This window comes from Vidua macroura, chromosome 3 (genome assembly GCF_024509145.1).
Source record: "Vidua macroura isolate BioBank_ID:100142 chromosome 3, ASM2450914v1, whole genome shotgun sequence".
NCBI lineage: Eukaryota > Metazoa > Chordata > Aves > Passeriformes > Viduidae > Vidua > Vidua macroura.
In genome coordinates this window covers 3,093,471-3,116,812 of record NC_071573.1, presented here as the reverse complement: position 1 = coordinate 3,116,812, position 23,342 = coordinate 3,093,471, and the positions used below count along the sequence as shown (strand labels likewise).

The following is a 23,342-nucleotide window of genomic DNA, read 5'->3' as shown; positions in this document are numbered from 1 at the left end:
AATCAGTTGGACTTAGTAGGGCAGTCACCAGCAGTGTATTAAATATAGTTTAAAATAGGTGGTGTGTTATTTTTATTTTTCTTTGTACTTGTACCACCTGTTCAAAGTATATGAATGGTCTGGTAATTTTCAATGTACATGTGAGTGATTCAGACTGGATCTGGTAATTTCTCTGTTTCTGACTGTACAGAATGTTGTAACTCATCAAGGGGTGGAAAGTCAGAAAGATTTTTGACAATTGTGAGTATGTGCCAGTTTCAGAACTCCCTTGCCTATGAATGGCTGTGGGGATATAGAACAACCACAAAGCCATCAGCTGTGACTGCCTTTCCCTCAAAATGAAGCATTGTTTTGTTGAAATCCTTGTTTTTATGGGTGGTGAAACCTGAGGAGGGGGGTGATGAGTGAAGATGGCTTTTTTCTGGTTTGGCCATAAGAAGTCTGCATGAGGTGGGAAAGGACTCTGAGTCATCAAATCATTTTGCTCTAGCTGGCAAAAGAGAGCAGTTGTTCATTACTCTGACTGCTGGGGCATCAAATTTGGGTCCTTACAAGATTTCTGTCTTCAGGAAGCTGCTGAAGCATCTTCCTTCCCATCTCAAGCACTCACTCTTTCAGTCAGTAAATATGCAGGCTACAGGACTGGTGTGCTGGGTGTCAGGTGTATTTTTACCATACTGTATACAGTGACTGAATACCCCTTACTGCTTGTTTCAGTCCTGTTCTTTCCCAGACTGTTGCACTGGTGTGTTACAGCCTGTTGTGATCAAACTTGGCTGTTTCCCATCCTCTGTCATATCCAACTGATTATTCCCTTACTCATAGTGGAAACACATTTATCTGTCAATGTGTCAGCTTACTCAGTGTTACATTTTACTTCATTTCTATTAGCCCAGTTTTCAAGGTGTTGATCTATTTCTGACTTATCTTATTCCAATATAAGCTGCTGATAGCTTCCATATTTTAGTGAATTTATAAGTAGCACTTCTTTTCTGCATTATGAATTCACACATCTTAAAAAGATAAAGCCTTCTGTGAGCCCTGGAGGAGCTGATGTCCTTTCAGCTCTTTATCTGCACTCTGGTCATGGCATAAATCATAGCTCTTGCACCCTGGCACCTCCTGTGACAGCATGCTGAATGCTTTAGAAGAGCCCAAATTAGGTCTGCAGAGTCCCCTTTGTCTCAGGCATTCAGTATTTCAGACAGATATTGTACTTATATGGATATTATCTGCCTGTAGTAAACCTAGACTATATTTTATCCCAATTTCCATTGTTCTTTTCCTTTTACCCCACTTGCCATTGCACTATCAAAAATGACTGGTGCACTTAGCCATGGGGATTTGTCTGTTTTGCCTGGATAGAGCAGTGGCATTTTGCTGCCAAGCTAACTGTGAGTTTCAAGTCTGAAGATGAGTGTTTTGTTTTAATTGCCAGACAACATTTTAAAACCATGTTAATAGTCAAGTCTTTAACATGTATAATAAACACTTGTCTGTGCTTCAGGAAGTAAATTATGGTTTAAATTAAAAACTGCACCTGATAGGCTTTGTGATCAATATGCATCTCAGCTTTTGATGGTGCATAGCTCTGTTAGTCTTTCCCTCAGTGGTTAGTTTCCATCCTAATAATGTTGAGTGGGTGAAAAGAGGATTTTTTTTTTTTTAATTATGCACCTTTTCTATGAGTTTATGAATACAGGTGCAAGATATGTTGGAGTTCAATTTAGAATTTTTCAGTGGTGTTTCTTGCTCATATTCTCATAATGCCAGGTGTTTTGAGAAAAGCATATGCAAATAACTTCTGCAAACCCTCATTATTCACTGAATCCACTGTTTTACTTCCTTCAAGTGCTGGATACAGAGTTTGAAGTTGGATTAAAAGCGAAAATAAATTTTGCAGTGTATCAGTTGGACCTGTGTAAATGAATGTATGTAAATGCATCAGTATTTTATTTACTTAATAAATTAATATATTCTAAATCTAATATATTCTAACTTTTGAATGTGACATTTCCTATGGTGTCCGAGATGTACCCTTCAAGCTTAAATAATGAAATGGCATCATGAAACTTCCCTACTCAAGAAGACAAATTATAATACTACTTTAAGTTCAAGCACAGTTGTTTTTCATTGGTTCAAGAATACTGAAGATGATTTCCTTGTGTGTGCCATGTATTCTGTCAGCTGGAGCACTGGGATCTGCTAAGCCCCCTCTGAAGAATGGACATGAAACTTTTTCTGCTCTTCAATCTCTTTCTTCTTCATTGATTGCTTTTATTTTATAGGTTGGTTTAGATGTGTCTTCTTACAGGAGGGGAAGAAACCAAGATATTAAGAGAGCAAGCAAGAAATTTGGAATTGAAAACAATCTTTATTTCATACCTCTTGCTTTTGAAGGTTTTTAGTCAGCAGAAAACTCCATTTTTGCAACTTCAGTAATGTCTCAATATTTTTTTATATTTTTTCTCAAGTAATAGATATTTGTCAGTTTAGAACTTTCACTTTAAAAGTTTGAGGGACTGGGGAAGCAAAAAAGCATGGTAGAAAAAGAAATCAAACCAAATTTTTTTTTCTACTTCAATTGAGAGAGGAGAGATTCACTTGGGTCCTCACTGTGTAACTTCTGTCAATTTCTGTGGCACTTTTTCTATAAATTTCTATGGCACTTTCTCTTAGGAGAGGTTAGGGCTTTTTTCTTAGTTTGGTGAGAAATTGGGAGGCTCTGGAATATCCAGAGCTTAATTCTGTATTTCTCTGTTAATGTGCAAAGCCCTGCCTGTAAACATTAGAGGCAAGCAACCAAATTCTCTACGTAATTCAGTGAGTCTAAGCTCATAGTATTGGATTCATTTTGAGGCATTTTTTTGTAAATCATATTGTCAATAATGCTAATCTTGCTGTGATTAAATCATAACTTGAAGTGGCTGCAAAGATGTGAACGTGCATTTACCGACAGAACGTTTCCACAGCTGGCTGCTGGATGTAGGTGCTCATTTGTAGCCTGAAGAAAAGAATTCCTTCACAGATTTGGCAATATCTGTGCATGTTAAGTTGACTGTGAGCTGCTCTTGGTGTTCAAGGCTTTTGGTGCCTCGTGGACTTCCAGCCAATATGTGTTCTATGCAGTTTGACTTGGTGCTGCAGAGTATCTCTGTTAATTTTGATGCCTTCCTCTGTAAAGACCTGGTTATAATATGTGGTCTTTTTCTGTGGAAAATAAAAAGCTGGTAACATGCACTTCAGTTGCTATGTCCATATTGTAATTACCAAATATTCCCAGTATTATGTAGTATTTTTTTTTAAGAAGAATTAAAAGCTGTGAGTGTGGAAGATAAGACCTACATTCTTTGTCAACTTTTTATGTGCAAGAATATTCAGACAGCAGGTTTGCTTTTATACTGTTGTTTGTTGTTTTACTCATAGTAGAAGGAAATTAATGCCCCCACTTATGAACAAAGGTGACAGAATAGGTACAAGCTTAATCAGAATGTAGATGGGATAATGCCAATTTTAGAAAAAGGTACAAGTGTTTCAGTGAAATAGTCATAGCCCATCTTTGTAAAATTAACCAGCTAAGCAGTTGTGTTGTTGATCTTGGATAGGTGAATTCTGGTAAATCCATGGGGGTTTCTGAATGATAATTTTTCTTGTTTGTTTGTAATAGGAGCTCACCAGATGTTGTTGTTGGCTGTATTTATAACACCACTTAATGATATCTGCTCTGACTTTTCGAAGTTTCTGGAGATGATAGAAACAACGTTGGACATGGAAAAGGTATGAAATGTTCTGTGGGTGGGGTTTACTCAGCAATTAAAATTTCTTACTGAGCTTTGCAATCTGCTCTATATGAACTAAATTTAATTGATCTTCTGTATTAAGTAGCTAGTGATAATTTAGCTGTATATGGAAATATATGCTGCATTTAGAAATATATGAAGGCTGTTATTAGCATCTCAGGGTACTCAACAGGATATTCACCCACTATCTGAAATTATCCAGCCAGTGAAAAAAATGCTTTGGGTGCACTGATGCTGTGGACCTGAAACTATTTTTTAAAGATTTCATCAGTATTAAAAGTGGAGAATTAATTTCATCATTCCTCTACTTCTTTGTATTTTTAAAGTTACAGTGATATGTGTCAAACCTAGAATGTAGCCCAGGGTCTGTTTATTACTTGGGGAGTCTTTTAGGATTTTCTTTTTTGATTAACCAGGGGTTAGGATTATCCTAAGTGAAGGTCTCAGCTGACTGTAGAAATAAGAGAACTACCTAAACTTGTGCCAGACATGGTAGTAAGGGCCATTTGTTGAACTTGTGAGAACTGCAGTGGGTTTAAAATTTTGAACATGCAGGATCACTGTGTTTTCTTTCTTTGTATTGTGTTGTGCATCCATCAACTGCATTTTGCTGTTTATGGAAGGACTTGTTTGATTGACATGTTGCTGTAATTTGTGATGTATGGTAATGAAGAAATTTATAGCTTTATACCAGTTACAGACCATCTGTTGATGCAGTTTCTGTGCCCTGGGACTCTGTTTTCTTCAAAAGTAACATCTGTTTAAGCCTTCACCCTTCATAGTCCAGCTCTTCAAATTTCTTTTCAGGTTCTACTTTAAAAGTGTTTTGTTGTCCTTCTAAACAGAATAACAAGTCAGTTATTTTTAGTCAAATCCCATCGAATCTGGCATGGTGGATTTGGTTTTTCCTCCCCTTCAAGGTACTGGAAAATGTCTATAGATAAGCCAACACTGGTTTTACCAGAAGAATAAACCTTGTCCCTATGAACATTACAATTTGAACTTTGACTTGAAATTCCTCTTGGATTTTGAGGGAGTTCAAAGAAAAAAAACGCAGTTCTATTCTGAGTGCAATTGAAGGGTAGGTTGTCATAGCAACTAAATTATGTCAATAATCCATTCTAATATAAAAAGAAACATTTAAGTTCAAAAAGCGTGGGACATGGTTATTCATTTACCTAGCTGTAATAAAAGTTGAGAAACTGTCACTTCCATTCCTATTTATCACAGAGTCATGAGGGGCCTTTGAAAAACCATCTACTCCAACCTCCTCCTCAAGTCAGGGCAACTTCAAAGTTTGGTGGTGCTTTTGGTACGTAGCCACCTGGCAGTGGAGGCACAGGGAAGGGAGAGAAAAAAAGGTGAAACACAACAAAATGATGGAATGCTTCATCCTTGCCTCCGAAAATGTTAAGCTTCGAAGGAACTGTATCCGCTTTTCAACTCAAGAGCTGGGTTGAAATTGGTAGGATTTTTTGGTGACACTTTGTAGGTTCCTTCCTAAACCTCCAGAGTCTCTTTTGGGGCAGAAATTACTGATTCAGGAACTTCAGTTTCCAAAGGCTTCTGGTTTTGAAGCACCCCATGCTCTGTCTTGATCTGCTGCCTAAGTCCAGGGTGGCAGACAGATCATGGACGTGACAATTTCATTCCCTCTGACTTCCCTTTTTGCCCTGCCTACTGCTCAGTCATTTGTTTGCAAATAAATGTGCAGACAGCTCCATTTCAGCAGAAAGGAGTCTGTTAAATTGGTAATTAGTAAAAAGTATTTGGGATGTATTTGTTTTGCAGTTGAACCAGACACCAACTACCACAAACAACATTGCGTGACAACATTATATATGTATAAAAAATTGAGTGTGAATTATTAAGTAAATTCATTTCACTGTGTATGATCAGGAAGATGATTTTTTTTATTATTGCTTATGTTCATATAAATTTTTTCTTGTTATTTTTCTCTAGGTGGAGAATCATGAGTTTCTTGTCAAGGCTTCTTTTGATCCTAATTTAACAGAATTAAGAGAGAAGATGAATGAACTGGAAGAAAAAATGCAGTCCTTACTAAAGACTGCAGCCAAAGAACTAGGTAGGGTTTGGAATTGCCTTTGATTCGTGTCTCCTTTGTGAAATGTTTTGCAATCAGGTGATGAAAATGGGTATAAAGAAGTTAAAGGGTGTTTGCATTATTATATTATTGAGTTGGGCTGACTTTGTTGTCTCAGTACAAGCTGTTGAAAACAGAGAGATTTTTGGTTTATAACTTTGCCTTATTTTTTTTTTTTTTAAACAACATTCCAAATTATTTCAGGAATTATCATGTATGTTGCAGAATCCATTTTGTAGGACTGTAACTCATCAAACTCTTGGCTAGGTATAGTTCTGTTTTACATTCTTTGAGGACCTTTGCTGAGATTTCCCCCCCCCCCGCTGTGCATTATCCTGATTGTCCATTCAGCTTTCTTTTGTTGTTCCTTGCAAAATGTAATTCATAAGCAAATTAGACATTTAAAGTGTTGATCATCCTGTGCAGAAAATTCCATGTGCAGCTGATGAATCAGGCATTGAAAGAGCAACTCTAAGAAAAAGAAAAAGCCACCAACTTTTAATGCAAATATGGCAACGAAAATTTGCCTTGGGTTGCACCTTTAAGAGCTTGCATTTATTTTTTTGTCTTGATTTTTTTTTTTTTTTAGTGTAAAGATGATATCTGGATGAGAAGGAGGAAAGCCAAGATTCTGTAGGGATGGAATGAGAAATCTTGTAAGAGATTTATTTGTTAGCAGAAGGATCACAAGAGTACAGGTGCTGTGCTAACAGCAGCAGTGCAGAATGTCCTTGCATTTTTTACATTCCTGGAGAATTCTTAGCAGTAATTGTGAGCCTGATTTGAGTGTGCAGCTTGAGAGCATTTTAAAGTAAGAGCAGAGAATGAATCCATATATTTGTGTTTGGTCTGGGTGTTTCTCATACCTGTACAGAACCAAAGCAAGTTACTCAGGTCATGTAAGAGAGGCTAAATCATGGGAACTGAGGGCTAGTGAGCAGCAATAGCACAGGCTGCAGGATTTGTGATAATACAACTGGTTTCTTCTTTTTTTTTTTTTTTTTTTTTTTTTTTTTTTTTGTTTCATCTGAAAGGTTTGGAAGCTGGCAAAAGTATCAAACTGGAGACAAACTCGCAGTTTGGGCATCACTTTAGGGTAACTTGTAAGGAGGAAAAAGCTCTCCGTAACAATTCAAAATATGGAATCATTGATACACAGAAGAATGGTGTGAAATTTACTAACAGGTATGAGATTATATCGGTAGTTTTTTAAGCCTGTTCTGAAAGTAATGGAATTGTTCCTTTATAATTATGCTGATAAACTGGATTCCATATAAATTGTCACCTTTTTAGTTGGCTCACAGATTGAAATATTGAGCAGGACTGGCATAGAGTTTATGTTAAAAGCTGCATTCCCCATTTATGTTGCCAACTGTTATCTATTTTTGGTCCTTTGACTTGGGCTAATTTCTCTGTTTTAGCTGCAGCAAGTATCATAATTGCTTTTACTGTGAGTGTTTATACAGACACAAGCTGCAGTAGGGAAAGAGCTATTTATGTTTATCACCAAATGTGACACGCAGAGTTTTGCTGCTGATTACCTTTTTCTTCCCCTTGTTTCAAATCCTCTCTAATTTCTGTTAGTCCTGTGCTTTGAACTTCAATTCTGTGCCTCTTTTGATTGAGCTGTTAAAAAAATTTAAGCCTTCACCCTAATTGCTGAATTGAGGCTGTTTCAGTGTGTCCTTGTCTGGACAGCAGTTCTGACACAGATCAGCTGAAAAGTCTATATTTTTTTGTTGAATTTTAGCTCTTTTAGAGCATTTTTGCAGGAGCAAGGGCTGCATCAGTCATCAGATGTTCCTCTGTTCTTCCATGTTTTTACACGGAGCAAACGAAGTAGAAAGTTGCACGTGCACAATTGGGTAATAACTGAGGCTGGAGGCTACTTCTTATCCCTCACTCAAAGCTGATGCATCTTGGAAATTAAATCCTCTCTCAAGCTTAGATAGTCCAAGGCTACCCCATCCTCTAAGTATCCTTCACAGCCTCGTGGGGCACAAGCTCCAGTGCTGGATCACTGTTTATGAAAACTTTCCTGATGGGATCTAATGAGAACTTTCCTCGCAGAAACTTTGAGATCTTAGGAGTTCATTCTTTTGCTCTGCACCTTCAAGGAGAGCCTGTTGCCTCTTCCCTCCAGGCTGACCTCAGATTCTCTCTGAGCCTTGTCCTTGTGTGCCACATGCTCCAGCTCCGTGCCTTTGTGGTGACCATCTGCTCCAGGTTCAGTGTAGGGAAGACAAAACCCAAAACCAGAGATGTCATCTCAGGAGTGCTGAAAAGAGGGGAAGAATCACTTCCTTCAACATGTTGGGTCCACTCTGGCTAGAGCAGCCAGCATGGGCTTGGCCTTCTCTGCCTCAGGGCCACGCTGCTGGCTTGTGTTCAGCTTCTTGATGGTGTAGTGACTGGTTTCTGTTAATCACTCACTTCCATAGTTCTAAATCCTTATCTTTGAAAAGGAGGGCAAACATACTGGTTCACACCAGCCAATATGCTGGTGTATTTCACACCAGTTTACTTAAATGAACAAAGTGTAAACCTTAATTGCATTTTGTTTTAAGATTTACTCAGAGGATATTTTTTGAAAACATCCCTGAAATGCAAAACAGCTTTTTCTGGTTCTAAATGTGCTGTGAATCTAAATGTACGATGAAGTTAGGCTTTTCTGTAACTGAGAGGATGTGCTTAGAACCTGTACTTTGTCATCTGTTACTTTCCCTTAGTGAGGCAGCCCATGCATCACTAATAAAAAAGACTTCTCTGTGCTTTGTGAAGTTATAGTTGCTTCTGTGGGTGGTACTGGAAGCACAAGACTGACTTCTGCCTATAGTGTGGGCACACTACTTGGGTGTGTTTCTTATTCAGTCTTGCAGACTCTTGTTCTTTGTTTAGGAGACAAGCTTGAGAAGAATAAAAACTTGTTTAAACTCTTGTCTTTATTTCAGCTTACCTTAGTTTGAAGACCAGGACTTGGTCATAGTGACAGTAATTGACTTTGTTTTTTACTAAATGAAATAAGTGGATGCCTTCAGATCTGATGAGCCTGTTGTAGGACTCTGGGCTAATTACACAGTTGCTTAGCAGCAAAATAGCCAGAAATTCAATTTGAAGAGCTAGTCCTTATCACACAGCAGCTCTGTAACAAACATAGGTGATGCCATGTGTTGATGCTAGAATTTCTGGTCTGGCCCTTATGGGTGATCTTAAACTTGGAAGTAATCTTGAGGCTGTCTGGGTGTGGGTGAATTCTAGGTCAGTTGCTCTGTGGTCTTTGTGCTGAACTTTGCTGTCAGAACAGGTGGGGACACTTGGTATAGACTCAGATGAGGAGGCCAAAAGTTTGGCATTGTAGGTGAAGGCAGAACATCAGAGCTTCTAAATACTCTCTTTTTGTTCACAGCAAACTGAGCACCATCAATGATGAATATATAAGGAACAGGGAAGAGTATGAAGAGGCTCAGGATGCAATTGTTAAGGAAATCATTAACATTGCTTCAGGTGAATATGCCATTGTTGATGTGTGTCACAGTCTGGAGTGCTGGGAGGACTTGCTGTTTTTTTTGAGGGTGTTTTACAGAGACAAACTGTATAATTTTACAAATAAATTGTAAAATGTTACAGTTTGTAATATTTTATATATTACAATAAAGAATTGGTGTGGAAACTGAGGTGTGGCTTTCAGACAGCTGTTGAAAGGTTGAAATATGAATTGTCTTCTGTCAGCAGCCCCTTTCCTGGCATTGCTGCAGATGTGCAGTGCTGAGGTGTGTGCAAATGCTAATCCCATAATAGGAACAAAATGAAGGCCATAAGGGCCACATCTGTCCTCCACCTGACTCCTCCCTGACTCTGGGCATCTTCACCCAGACAGCAGAAGAGGTGAAGGACAACAGAGAACTGAAGGAGTGGGACCTGAGGTCGAAGAACGTTGATAAGCAATATAAGATCAAGTTGGACACTGCTTATATGGCAATAAAAATGATTGGTTTCCTAAGTTATTCCCATAAATTTTGCTCCAAGATTGTCTACTTACAGGGCATTCCTTTACTGTCCTTCACCAAAAGCAGAAGAGACACTGGGGAATTTGGGCTGTAGACTCCAGTTCCTCATCCCTTTCACAGAGGAAAACCAAACAGCAAAACTTCAAAAGCTGGTAGTAGGGGCGCTGGGCCACCTAGCCTGATGTCAGAGGCACTGTATCTGACAGACCTCTCCCTCCCATCATTCACACAAACACTGATGGCTGCTGTGTCTGAAGTGTCTGTGCTGTGTCTGAAGTGTCTTTGCTTGCATGAGCATCAGGATGCAGTGTATTGTTCATGGAGGAAACTTACTGGGTTTCCAGGTGAGGGAAAATAATCAGCATGGCCTCACCTCCTCCTTTTCTTAGTCTGAAGAAGTCTCCTTGGTATTCAAGGCATGGAAACTTCAGGATTGCATCCTGGACTCTCCCAGGAGGTGACTTTCATCTTGGAGAAAACTGTTACTGCAGACGAATCAACTTGATGGACTCAGTGTAGGCTTCAAGGTACCTTCTCAGCAAGCAGCAAAGGAGCAGTTAATGGCACTGAATTTCCATCTCCTCTGTGCAAACCAGGTTACGCAGAGCCCATACAGACCATGAATGATGTGATAGCTCAGCTGGATGCCATTGTCAGCTTTGCCCACGTGTCCAACGGAGCCCCCGTGCCCTACGTGCGGCCCGTCCTTCTGGAGAAGGGCCAGGGCAGGATCGTGCTGAGAGGCGCCCGGCACCCCTGCATCGAAGCGCAGGACGAGGTGGCCTTCATCCCCAACGACGTCACCTTTGAGAAGGGCAAGCAGATGTTCCACATTATCACTGGTAAATGGTTCTCTTCTCCCCTTCCTTTGTTTGCTTTATAAGTGTCTCGAGTATTTCCAGTGACGATGCCTTTTTAGAAAGGAAAAACAAACCAGCAACAGGAGAAACAAATCAGCGACCTAATAAAATCCTGTCAAAGCAATTTCTCTCATCAAGGGCGAGCAGCTACTGAGTTACTCATCTTTCTGCATGGGGAATAAGATTTGGCTCTGGAAAGTACTTGTAAGCTATTATTTATTGCTATTTTTGATTATATTTTTTTCAAAAGTGTCCGCAGTGTTCATGTGAAATGTTACCTTTGACTGTGGATATTCTACATGTTTCTGTACACACAGAAATCATCATCCAAACTATCAGTAATGGAACTGGTTATTGTAATTTTACTTGTAGTGCACTGTTTGGAGCAGGTGATCACTAATTTACAAAGAGTCATATGTGAAGAAAAGAGAAGCTGCTGGGCAGTAGAAAATAAGAAATTAGTCCTTCCTTAAAGTAAGACCTTAGTGAATGTGACTCCACAACCTCAGGAACTGGAAATCCTGACCCTGCTAAAGTGATTTGGAAAATTCCACTAGGCATCAACTGTGCTTTGTTAGTGTTTTCTTTGTGCAGTATTAAAGTTGATTTTAAATGCAAAGCATGTTTCAATGACTGTACCATTTTTTACCCTTTTCTCTGGTGTAATTAAGATAATTTTACTACACACGAAAACATTTTTAGTGTTTATAGATTTAATTGAATCATAATTTCCATCCAGATGTCCTTAACATACGTTCTGAGTAGCAAAGATCTGAAATTAGAGAATGATTAATGAGCACTTCTAACATAATCAAAAAGAAAAATCGAAAATCTGAATAAATGCATGGTAACACCATGCATTTATTTTTTCTGGTTAGCAAAAGCGTAAAATTGGTTTTAATTATCAGTTTTCTGGATAATACTTTTTATTTAATTTGTATTTCAGTTACAATTAACTGCTTAATATCTGGGTTTGCTGATTCTGAGTGACCCATTAGCTTGTACCCACTGTGTAACGAAGCTGTTTCATTTTTACAGAGACATTTTAATAGTTGCTTGAGGTGAAAACAAATTATTACAATTCTTAAGCAGAAATAAATACTGATTTTTTTTTCTTTAATTTAAAGTTTATTAGTTTTAGGTATGAACACATGTTTTAGATGACTGCTTATACTTTTCAAAAGTCCCATAACTCACAAAGGCCCCTGAATTTCTGTGATCACCTTTCTTTTGAAAAAGAGCATTCAGTAAGACAAGCAAGCCTTGTTAGCCCTGGAGCCACTTGTTGTACCTGTTAGACAAGTTTGCTGCTCTTTTCTGGCAAGAGAGTAATAAATTTAAACACCCTTTATTTTAGTTTAGAGCCTGTTCTCCTTTAAAAGAGCTGTTGAACTGTAAAAAGATGATGCTTTCTTAAATGAATTTTTGGAAAATTTCTTCTTTAGGCCCTAACATGGGGGGAAAATCCACATACATCCGACAGACAGGGGTGATTGTCCTTATGGCCCAAATTGGGTGTTTTGTGCCGTGTGAGTCTGCAGAAATAACCATTGTGGATTGTATCCTGGCTCGGGTGGGAGCAGGAGACAGCCAGCTGAAAGGAGTGTCTACTTTCATGGCTGAAATGCTGGAAACTGCTTCAATCCTTAGGCAAGTCCCGTGCTTTTGTTTGGTTGTCTTGGTTGGGGTTGATGGGAAAGGTTTGAGGTTTTTCTTTCTGCGTTTCTTTTTGGTTTTGCGTTTGAGGTTTTTCTTTCGTGGGGAATCTTAGTGGGGAATCCCAAGTTCTTTTTAGCTGCTACATAAGTTATGGAAGTAGCCTTCTGTTTATTCCAGTGGTTGCTACCAAGAGGCCAAAGTCTAAATGGGACAAAGAACCTGGTGTGGAATGATCAGTGTGATGCTGTGTGTGCACTCTATTTGCAAATGAGAAGGATCTTTTGCCTCTTCCATGCTCTGCATCCCCACCATAACTTGTGATGCTCCAGTGTCCAGAATTCATGCTGCTGTCGAACGTTAACAAACGCTCTTGTGCTTTTAGGACAGCAACTGAAAACTCCCTGATAATCATTGATGAGCTGGGAAGAGGAACTTCTACCTACGACGGCTTTGGCTTAGCCTGGGCTATCTCCGAGTACATTGCCAGCAAAATCTGTGGGTTTGCCATGTTTGCTACCCACTTCCACGAGCTCACAGCTCTTGCTGAGCAGGTGCCAACAGTGAACAACCTCCACGTCACTGCTCTGACCAGCGATGACACGCTGACGATGCTTTATCGTGTCAAGGAAGGTAAGGCTGTGTCTCAACTTCCTGTTGTCCTGAGAGAGAAAAACCTTGTTTTTTAAAGGTTTTTCTTTAAAAATGGTACTTTTTTAAGATATTAAATTTTAAAAAAAATTTTAAATTTTTTTTTTTAAATTTTAAAATATTTTTCTTAAAAAATAATGTTTTTTTTTTTTAAAAATAAAGTGGATTTTTTTTTTTTGTTAAGGTTGGGATTAAATGTGTGAGACAGTATTTTTTTATTGGATTTAGATGTTTATTAGTTTTTATTTATACTACAGTCTTAAATTAGTTTTTATTTATACTACAGTACTTTTTTAAGATATTAATTTTAAAAAATTTTAAATTTTTTTTTTAATTTTAAAATATTTTTCTTAAAAAATAATGGGGTTTTTTTAAAAAATAAAGTGGATTTTTTTTTTTGTTAAGGTTGGGATTAAATGTGTGAGACAGTATTTTTTAATTGGATTTAGATGTTTATTAGTTTTTATTTATACTACAGTACTTTTTTAAGATATTAATTTTTTAATTTTTAAATTTTTTTTAATTTTAAAATATTTTTCTTAAAAAATAATGGTTTTTTTTTAAAAAATAAAGTGGATTTTTTTTTTCTGTTAACGTTGGGATTAAATGTGTGAGACAGTATTTTTTAATTGGATTTAGATGTTTATTAGTTTTTATTTATACTACAGTCTTAGATTAGTTTTTATTTATACTACAGTACCTTTTTAAGATATTAATTTTTAAAAATTTTTTTAATTTTTTTTTTTAATTTTAAAATATTTTTCTTAAAAAATAATGTTTTTTTTTTTAAAAAATAAAGTGGATTTTTTTTTTTTGTTAAGGTTGGGATTAAATGTGTGAGACAGTATTTTTTTATTGGATTTAGATGTTTATTAGTTTTTATTTATACTACAGTCTTAAATTAGTTTTTATTTATACTACAGTACTTTTTTAAGATATTAATTTTTAAAAATTTTTTTAATTTTTTTTTTTAATTTTAAAATATTTTTCTTAAAAAATAATGGGTTTTTTTAAAAAATAAAGTGGATTTTTTTTTTTTGTTAAGTTTGGGATTAAATGTGTGAGACAGTATTTTTTAATTGGATTTAGATGTTTACTAGTTTTTATTTATACTACAGTACTTTTTTAAGATATTAATTTTAAAAATTTTTAAATTTTTTTTTTAATTTTAAAATATTTTTCTTAAAAAATAATGGGTTTTTTTAAAAAATAAAGTGGATTTTTTTTTTTTGTTAAGTTTGGGATTAAATGTGTGAGACAGTATTTTTTAATTGGATTTAGATGTTTACTAGTTTTTATTTATACTACAGTACTTTTTTAAGATATTAATTTTAAAAATTTTTAAATTTTTTTTTTAATTTTAAAATATTTTTCTTAAAAAATAATGGGTTTTTTTAAAAAATAAAGTGGATTTTTTTTTTGTTAAGGTTGGGATTAAATGTGTGAGACAGTATTTTTTTATTGGATTTAGATGTTTATTAGTTTTTATTTATACAACAGTCTTAAATTAGTTTTTATTTATACTACAGTACTTTTTTAAGATATTAATTTTTTAATTTTTTAATTTTTTTTTTAAATTTTAAAATATTTTTCTTAAAAAATAATGGGTTTTTTTAAAAAAATAAAGTGGATTTTTTTTTTTGTTAAGGTTGGGATTAAATGTGTGAGACAGTATTTTTTAATTGGATTTAGATGTTTATTAGTTTTTATTTATACTACAGTCTTAAATTAGTTTTTATTTATACTACAATACTTTTTTAAGATATTAATTTTTAAAAATTTTTTAAAATTTTTTTTTTTAATTTTAAAATATTTTTCTTAAAAAATAATGGGTTTTTTTAAAAAATAAAGTGGATTTTTTTTTTTTGTTAAGGTTGGGATTAAATGTGTGAGACAGTATTTTTTAATTGGATTTAGATGTTTATTAGTTTTTATTTATACAACAGTCTTAAATTAGTTTTTATTTATACTACAGTACTTTTTTAAGATATTAATTTTAAAATTTTTTAATTTTTTTTTAATTTTAAAATATTTTTCTTAAAAAATAATGGGTTTTTTTAAAAAATAAAGTGGATTTTTTTTTTTGTTAAGGTTGGGATTAAATGTGTGAGACAGTATTTTTTAATTGGATTTAGATGTTTATTAGTTTTTATTTATACTACAGTACTTTTTTAAGATATTAATTTTTTAATTTTTTAATTTTTTTTTTAAATTTTAAAATATTTTTCTTAAAAAATAATGGTTTTTTTTTTAAAAATAAAGTGGATTTTTTTTTTTTGTTAAGGTTGGGATTAAATGTGTGAGACAGTATTTTTTTATTGGATTTAGATGTTTATTAGTTTTTATTTATACTACAGTACTTTTTTAAGATATTAATTTTTTAATTTTTTAATTTTTTTTTAAATTTTAAAATATTTTTCTTAAAAAATAATGGGTTTTTTTAAAAAATAAAGTGGATTTTTGTTAAGGTTGGGATTAAATGTGTGAGACAGTATTTTTTAATCGGATTTCGATGTTTATTAGTTTTTATTTATACTACAGTCTTAAAAGTTGGGAGTTCTACAGTACTTCACTAATACATTTTAAAAATGGAGCTGTATTTATTTTTCTGTAAGGTCTTTTAAGGATAAACGGTTTAATTAAGAAATGGCACTTAAATTATTTTTATTTTTAACTTCATAACTAACTACTTGTGACCCTCAATGTGGAGTTTATCTAATTACACAACAATACTTAAACTCGTGAAGAACAAGGTGAAGAAGAAGGACTAGCTTCTGCTCTAAAACTTTATTTTGTTTTATGTATATTGCTGTATTCAAAAACTTTAAACTCCAAGTTTTTTACTATGTGATATTACACATTTCTATTCAAACTACTCACTTATATTCTTAGTTCTATTATTCAATCTTGGAAGCCTTCTCTATGGCTTCAGGTTAATTGTGGTGTTCTCTTGGGGGTCAGTGCTTTTCAGCAGCAGAAAGTCTAAAATTCTCAGTAACCAGGCTTCCAACATTAATGGAAAAAAAAATTTGCCCCAAAATTCATGTCATACTCCAGGCTTGGGGTTTGTAGTATTTATGTTCTTCTCTGTCCATGGACAGTGTGTGTGACAGGAGCTCTGTCCATGTGTGAGCACAGTAGGTGATGATGTTAGTGATTATTTCTTAAGCTTTCTAGGCTATTTCTGCCACTCAGGTTGATGCTCCCTTTTTCTTTTTTAAAGACAGAGAGAAGGGTTCCAGAAGGTTATTTTCTGTTTTCCTAAAACAGCTATTTTAACCTGCTGATGGAAGAGACTTATATTTCTTAAACTGCTCTTTTAAAAGAAATGAGTGCACCTTTCATTTGCTGACAGTTTTTAATAATGTCTGGTTCATTGTAATGAGTCTTAGTCTTACGTTGCCCAATTTATACACCAGTTTGATGTAGGAAAAGTCATGTGGGTAATTTTTAGTAAATGGCATCACAGTGAAACAAGTAGCCTGTTTTGTTAGTATATTATCAGTTAGGTGTATTTAATTAAAGTCTTTTAGTGGATTCAGTTATTCCTTTCAGTATTAAATTAAACAATTTTTAATTAGGTATAAATTTCATCTGTTCCTCCTGTTTCCCTCTATCCCCATCATTTGTTTTTGCTCCCTTCACCAGGAGCCTGCATTTATTGCTAAATAAAGCAGAGCTGTAAGTGTGGCTTGCAAGGTGTGCCCATTATGGCATTCTCATTTAGTTGTGAACTCCACAGTGATTTTGGATTGTTCTCACTGGAGTATTTCAGTCCAGTTGGCAACCTCTGGGCTGAGGTTTTGATTTAAAATGTGGGCAGAGTACTCATTACTCTGTGTACCTCTTAATTTTCCTCTTCCAACAGCAGAGGAATGAGTTAGGCAACACTTGGATGGGTACAATGGGGTTACTGTAGAACACTGGCTATCCTGCATCTGATGCCTTGCTGGTTTTAGTCCTGTCACATTACTAACTACCTATTTCTTACTGGCTTCTTCTGGTTTTAAATCCCTGGAATTACTTCATTTCTTGCCCTTAGATTACATGTGTGACCACTTCTAATTTTGTGTTCCCCTCTGGCTATGATCTTGCAGTTAGGTTTTGGGTACTTTTCTGTAAAAATCTGGGAGACTGCTCTGAGCAAGGGGAGTCACAGCAGGAGCAGAAGCTCTCCTCTGGCTTTGCTGAGAGTCTGCTCAAAGCTGGGTGGATTAGTTCTATCTGCCACAGCCTTGTCCCTTTAAACTCTGTGTCCTTGTCTTTTGGGATCTTTATTCCTTGGAAATGGGTTCTGTGGGTGCACTTTCCTAAAACAATGCCCAGTTTTTGCTTGAATGTTACTCCAAATTGCTGTGGCCCTGATTCCCAGCCAGGCCCACTGGACAGGAGGTGTCTGTGGTTCTTTCCTGGTTTGCTGTTCCCCATCTTCTCCAGCTCATGTTGAGCTCCTTCCACAAAGTGCAGGTTCATGCTCAAATTGGTGCTTAAAAGGTCATGTGGTGCAGCTTTGTAACTGAAAAAAAATAGTCATAAACTGCTGCAAGTGTACATGGAAGCCACGTGGTTTTGGTGCAGCAAGAGATGGTGATGTACAGAATCTGCAAACAAGCCAGCTGTAGGTGCCTTAGTTTGAGCACGTTGGTTGAGGAGGGAATCAATTTTGGAACAGCAGCTCGTACAATAAAACCCCCTAATATTCCCCAGACAGTTGGGTGAGTTCTCTTTCTTCAACCCACTCCTTTCGTTTTTAAAACCTGTATTAATTCAGCTGTTCTGGTGGGGATATGAACTGTAGAGGCCCAGTTTCACATTTTTCTTCAATCAGTTTTGCCATTTTTAGTCACACACATCTTTTCTTTGTACATGCAATGTCTTTTTGTTCCATCCATTTTCTTGGGAGTTCTACTGAGCATGGAGACACACTATTTCTATCTACTTAAACCTCTGTCAGAGGAGATGCAACACTATGAAACCTTCATCTTTAAAACACCTGGTCTCCAGTCAGATATCCATCTCTCCCCTGAGTTTTTGCATTTAGTGCCGTGCTCTTTCCCTTTTGGGATTGTTGCATTGCTCCTTCAGGGATGTGCATACACCAGCTGGCATACAGCTGTGGTTTGAAACAAATAGCAGGTTTGATGTCGTTTGAAATGTATAAGCAAACCTGAAAAGCATGACAAGGAACGTGTATACAGCATTTTCAACCATGTTTTTGGGCTTCAAGAGTGACAAAATCACTGGAAGAGGAGACACACGAAGTGCTGTTCTCCAGGCCTCTGCTCAGGATTCTCTGAGCTGAGAACTGAGTTAGCTCTGGGTCTGGGGAGGTGTGTCTTTTAAAAACAAAATCAAGAAGACTTAATTCCTGCTTAAATGGGTTCATTTCCTTTAAGAAACTTGAGAGGTTACAGGGTTAATAAAACAGAAAAAGTCTAAATGCTAAGTTTTCCTTCACCTATTCTCTGGTTACCTGCTATTTAATAGATGATTATTTAACAAAAAAACAACTGTTGTTTTGCAAGTGTAATTAATTTATTCTTAACTCCTTGCTGGAGACCAGAATTAAAAGGATGTAGTAATATCTGTGGGAGGACAAATGGAATTATGATAATGTAAACAAATAAGAGCTGATAGATTTTATCAGAAAGCTTTTGATACTGAAGTGAAAATTTTTATGTAACTGGGTATAATTTACATATTCTGAGCAATTATGAGGACTTTTCTCGAACATGTTATAAACAGTGTATTAATTGAAATAAGTGTGAAGTTACAGTTGAGAGATTTTGATATAATTAAAGATGACTCCTGGAGACTGAGGAATTAATGTGGTACAGATGCAAAGGAGGAGATGGATAATTGAGAATACAACATTTTTAATATTTATCTATACACACACACACATATATATATATATTTATAGGTGTAGAGTAAATGTCAGAGATACCTATTAAAAACATGCAAATTATTATATTCTACAGACTGTGCCAAAATACATTAATATAAATGATTGTTTGATTTAAGTCCTAGAGGGAAATTTTCTCTGCCTGAAGAATTTTCCATTTCTTCTTGAAGCACTTTGGAGCTCGGCAATTACTGCTCTAATAGAGCTTAATTAAATAAGAGCATATTCTTTGTGTTATTGTTTTTAGTAGAAAAAGGTAAATCAGAAAGTGTTGAGGAGAACCAAATAATGTCACACACTTAATTCTTCAGAACAGAGAACTATTACAAGCGTGTCCATATAATCTCTGTGTAGCCATATTATCTTCTGAGAATTCTTAACTGGGTTTTTTTTTCTCTGCATCCAGGTGTTTGTGACCAGAGTTTTGGAATACATGTAGCAGAGTTGGCAGCTTTCCCAAAACATGTGATAGAAAGTGCAAGAGAGAAAGCATTGGAGCTGGAGGAGTTTCAAAACATTGGCAAGTCCAAGGAATCTGAAGGAGAACCACCAGCCAAGAAATTATACAGAGAAAGAGAGGTTTGCTGTCAGAAATACTTTTTAAAATTTGAATTGCTGAAGCAAAATCATGTAAAGATTCAGATTCCCCCAAAGCATGAGGATAATTGCCCTGTAATGTATTTTTCCATAACAAAATGGCTTGGCTACGATGTTCATTAGGGGGCTGAAGAGATGTTCAGGGGTTTGACTTAGAGTAATTTCAGGTTAACATAGGCAAGAATTTTATCTAAAAATGTAGGTTTAAGATACAGCTTTTGTTACCATTGTGTAGAATATTCTTGGCTCTGCAGTTGGGTCACACCTGGTTTTATTCCCCCTTATTTGAGTGTTCACCGGCGCCAAGTTCGTAGAGACCAGTGTGATCAGATCTGTTCACACCAGAGAAAAGCTGAATACCCAGCCTTCTCCTTTGTGCCCTCCCATGTGCCACCAGACCTGTCACATCTCAGAAGCTGATCATACCAAAGGACACAGCAATCAGTGCCTGGAGTGTCTGGTTTACACCTGATTTACGGGTGTCACGAACCAAAGTTTCTTTAGAGAAGCTTCCTTTGCTGGTAGTGTAGAGGAAAACAAAGGCTGCAGGAAGCTTTTACAGAATATCCTGTGTAGTCTGGGTGCTGGATGAAGAGTCCTGACAGTGGCACCTGTGGCAGCCTCCTGGGAAAGCCAGTGCTGCTGCTTTGTGGCTTGCATTGGTTTTTGTCCAGTGCAGCTGGGTCTCCCTTGCTGCGTGCATACAAGCAGAGCTTAGTTCTGTGTCCCAGCAGTCAGCCTGAGACTCCACAGCCTTGTACCACCTTGATCTCCTTCTGGCAGCCTCGGGACTACTCCAGGTGTTAGTCCACATCCAGAACACTTCCTACATTTGAAAGGCCTTTGCTCTAGACAGAGGCTGTTCCCTGTTACTTTATTTTCAGTTTCAGAGGTCAACTGCATTTGTTGTTCCTGGCTCAGTAAGTGGATCTGATGCTTTAGATGAACAATCTGTGGTTTGTTCTGCTTTTTACTGCCAGAAGGCTTTCCCTCCAGCTATCTCAGTTGCTCCACTATTACCTTTCCTGTGTCAGGCATCATGGAGAAGGAATCTTTAGAATAGTTGGACCTGGCTGCATGGTCCTAAGTGGGTGTAAATTAAATTGACATAGCAAACACTTGTGACAACTACAGCATCATGCTTTATTCTTGGGTATTTCAGTAATACAAAATAACCCATAAACCCTCTAAGCAATAGAATGGCAGAGCTTTAGATGTCTCACCCAGAGAATTTGTCTGCCGTGGTTAACATCGTGTGTAGAGGGAAAAGGGTGATATTACTTTTTGGAAACCTCTGCACTGAAAACTACTGCATCAGTCTTAAATGCTAAGAGGGAAATTAAGTGAACTCTTCAGTAGAATTCTACACTGCAGAGGACTGGACAAACTTCTGCATTCTGGACCAGTTGTTTCCAATTCAGGGATTCTGAATACCGTCCATTGCACTGTTTGTTCTTGCTGTTCAAGTCAGATTGTTTAGAAGTTCCACTTTGCCTGTTTGTGTAAAAGCATATGCATAAAGCTTAATTATCATCTGTTCTCCTTGGTGACGGCCACTCTGCAGTTGCTTGGTTACAATTTGTCCTTTCCTTTTGCATATTGAAGCATTGCTTTGGATTGACAGTCCCTTCTCCAAGTAACTGGTTTGGGTAACGCGACCGTGTCCTCACCTCGTGTTGCTGCACACTGGAATGAAATGTGGAACACTTACAGGAGATGACAGTGTTAAATACTGTATTTATGCTGATCAGTGGTGCTTTTTGCTCATGCATTGAAAAAGAACTTCTGGTACCAGCGTTAAGTGGTTTGTTCTGGTGTTCAGAACTTGGTAGCAAGGACAAAAATAACCATGACTTTTGCCTGCGCTGAGTTTCTGCTGATGAACAATACTTTGTATCTATAGGGAATTTGGAAAATTCCTGCTTGCAGTCTAAACACCTTTTCTGTTTTCTTTTCCTTCCCCTCTCTCCATTTCAGGAAGGTGAAAAGATAATTCAGGATTTTCTTTGTCAAGTGAAAGCATTGCCCCTGACGGATATGTCAGAAGAAGACATTAAAGTCAAGTTGAAACAACTGAGAAATGATGTGCTGGCAAAGAACAACAGTTTTGTGAATGAAATAATTTCTCGAACGAAAGTTACATCGTGAAATGTGCGAGAACAGGATACAGCTCCTGAAGCATATTTTGTATTGCAAGAACTATAATTTTCTTGTCTTGTAGCTTTTATACTTTATGATACTTGTGCTCATTTTTTTAGGCATTTTTTCTTGGATTGTAATTGTTTTTGTAAAAAATTCTGAACGCATTACATGCCAGATTCCTGCTTTAGCTGGGGTCATTTTGTCCCTTTAGAAGTTTGCAATAAAATGGTTTTTTATATTAAGAGTTATTGACTGCACAAACAGAATGTGTAATACTTTACCAGGAGCGTGCTAGAAAGTCTTAACAGTTGAGGTGTCCAACAGTTGCCAGAGCCTTGGAAAGCAGCAATACCTACACAAAATCTTTATCCTAGGCCATGATTCTTTTTTGTGTGATGCAACTGTAATGATTAATTCACTGAAGATTTAGTAATGCTATATTAGAGCTCCATTAGAGGAAAAAAAAAAAAATAAATCTGAGTGTGCCCAGTGGCATCCTGGCCTGTGTCAGCCAGTGTGGCCAGCAGGACCAGAGCAGTGATGGTCCCCCTGTACTTGGCACTGGTGCAGTGCCCAGTTCTGTGCCTCTCACTACAGGAAAGGCACTGAGGTGCTGGAGAGACTCCAGAGAAGGGCAGTGGGGCTGGAGAAGGGTCTGGAGCACAAGTCTGAGGAGGAGCAGCAGGGAGGGCCCAGCCAGGACCAAAGGAGACTCAGGGGAGACCTTATCCCTCTCTACAAGTCCCTGGAAGGGGAGGGTGCAGCCAGGTGGGGATTTCTCCCAAATAACAAGTGGCAGGACGAGAAGAAACAGCCTCAAATTGCACCGGGGGAGTTGTAGGTTGTGTATTAGGAAAAACTTCTTCCCCAAAAGGGTTGTCAAACCATGGAACAGGTCCCCAGGGAAGTGTTGGAATCCCCACCCTGGTATTGACAATACACGTGGGTGTGGCACTCAGGGACTTGGCTCAGTGGTGGCCCTGGCAGTGCTGGGTTAATGGTTGGATTCCATAATCTTTGGTCTTTTCCAACCAGATATCTCCGTGGTTTGTCAGAAATTTTTTGCATGTGTACCTGCACAAGGCTTGGGGAGGGGTGAGGTGGGGGGGGAGGGAGGGAATTTTTTTTGTTTGCTGTGTGAATGGTAATGCCTGAGTCAAGAACACTGCAGGCCTGCTCCTCCTGCCTGAGTTGTGGTTTTGTAATGGAAGCAGAGGCTGGGGTGAGGTTACATTTTAACTGGAACATCTGAGCTGGTCACGATTAGTGAAGGCTGTCTGCAAAGTAAGAATACATTGATTTTTATCTGATGTGCTTCTCTCGTTGAGACAGTTCGAAAGCATGCTGGTACAAGTTTATTTTTCTCCTTGAAATTTAGCATTTTAAATTGTAACTGAAGAATAGTACCTATATTTAAAACTGTCAGCGTTGAAAGACTAATGGGAAAAGTTGTTTGTCGCAGGAGATGATAGAAATAAAACCATACTGAAGATGTTAGGCAAACTCTTGCTCTGTTCAGAGATTGCATCAGTGGGTGTGTGCTGGGGACAGCAGTGCTGCTGTTAAAGCTGTGCTGTAGTGCTGTGTCAGGGATTAATCTGTTGCAGTGGTCTGCATTTT

The 23,342-nt window shown here is 37.0% G+C and overlaps 1 protein-coding gene across 1 annotated transcript in view; it reads left to right on the top strand.

The window, feature by feature from the left end:
• MSH2 (mutS homolog 2) overlaps positions 1-21,964 on the top strand; it is a 49,220-nt gene extending 27,256 nt beyond the window's left edge. The window contains exons 8-16 of the mRNA XM_053974754.1: positions 3,668-3,777; positions 5,763-5,886; positions 6,939-7,089; positions 9,311-9,408; positions 10,508-10,753; positions 12,217-12,421; positions 12,813-13,060; positions 19,390-19,562; positions 21,558-21,964. Of these exons, the coding sequence (XP_053830729.1) occupies positions 3,668-3,777; positions 5,763-5,886; positions 6,939-7,089; positions 9,311-9,408; positions 10,508-10,753; positions 12,217-12,421; positions 12,813-13,060; positions 19,390-19,562; positions 21,558-21,728 (1,526 nt within the window). The 3' untranslated portion in view covers positions 21,729-21,964. The remainder of the gene's footprint in view (positions 1-3,667; positions 3,778-5,762; positions 5,887-6,938; positions 7,090-9,310; positions 9,409-10,507; positions 10,754-12,216; positions 12,422-12,812; positions 13,061-19,389; positions 19,563-21,557) is intronic.
• The last annotated feature ends 1,378 nt before the right edge of the window (positions 21,965-23,342 follow it).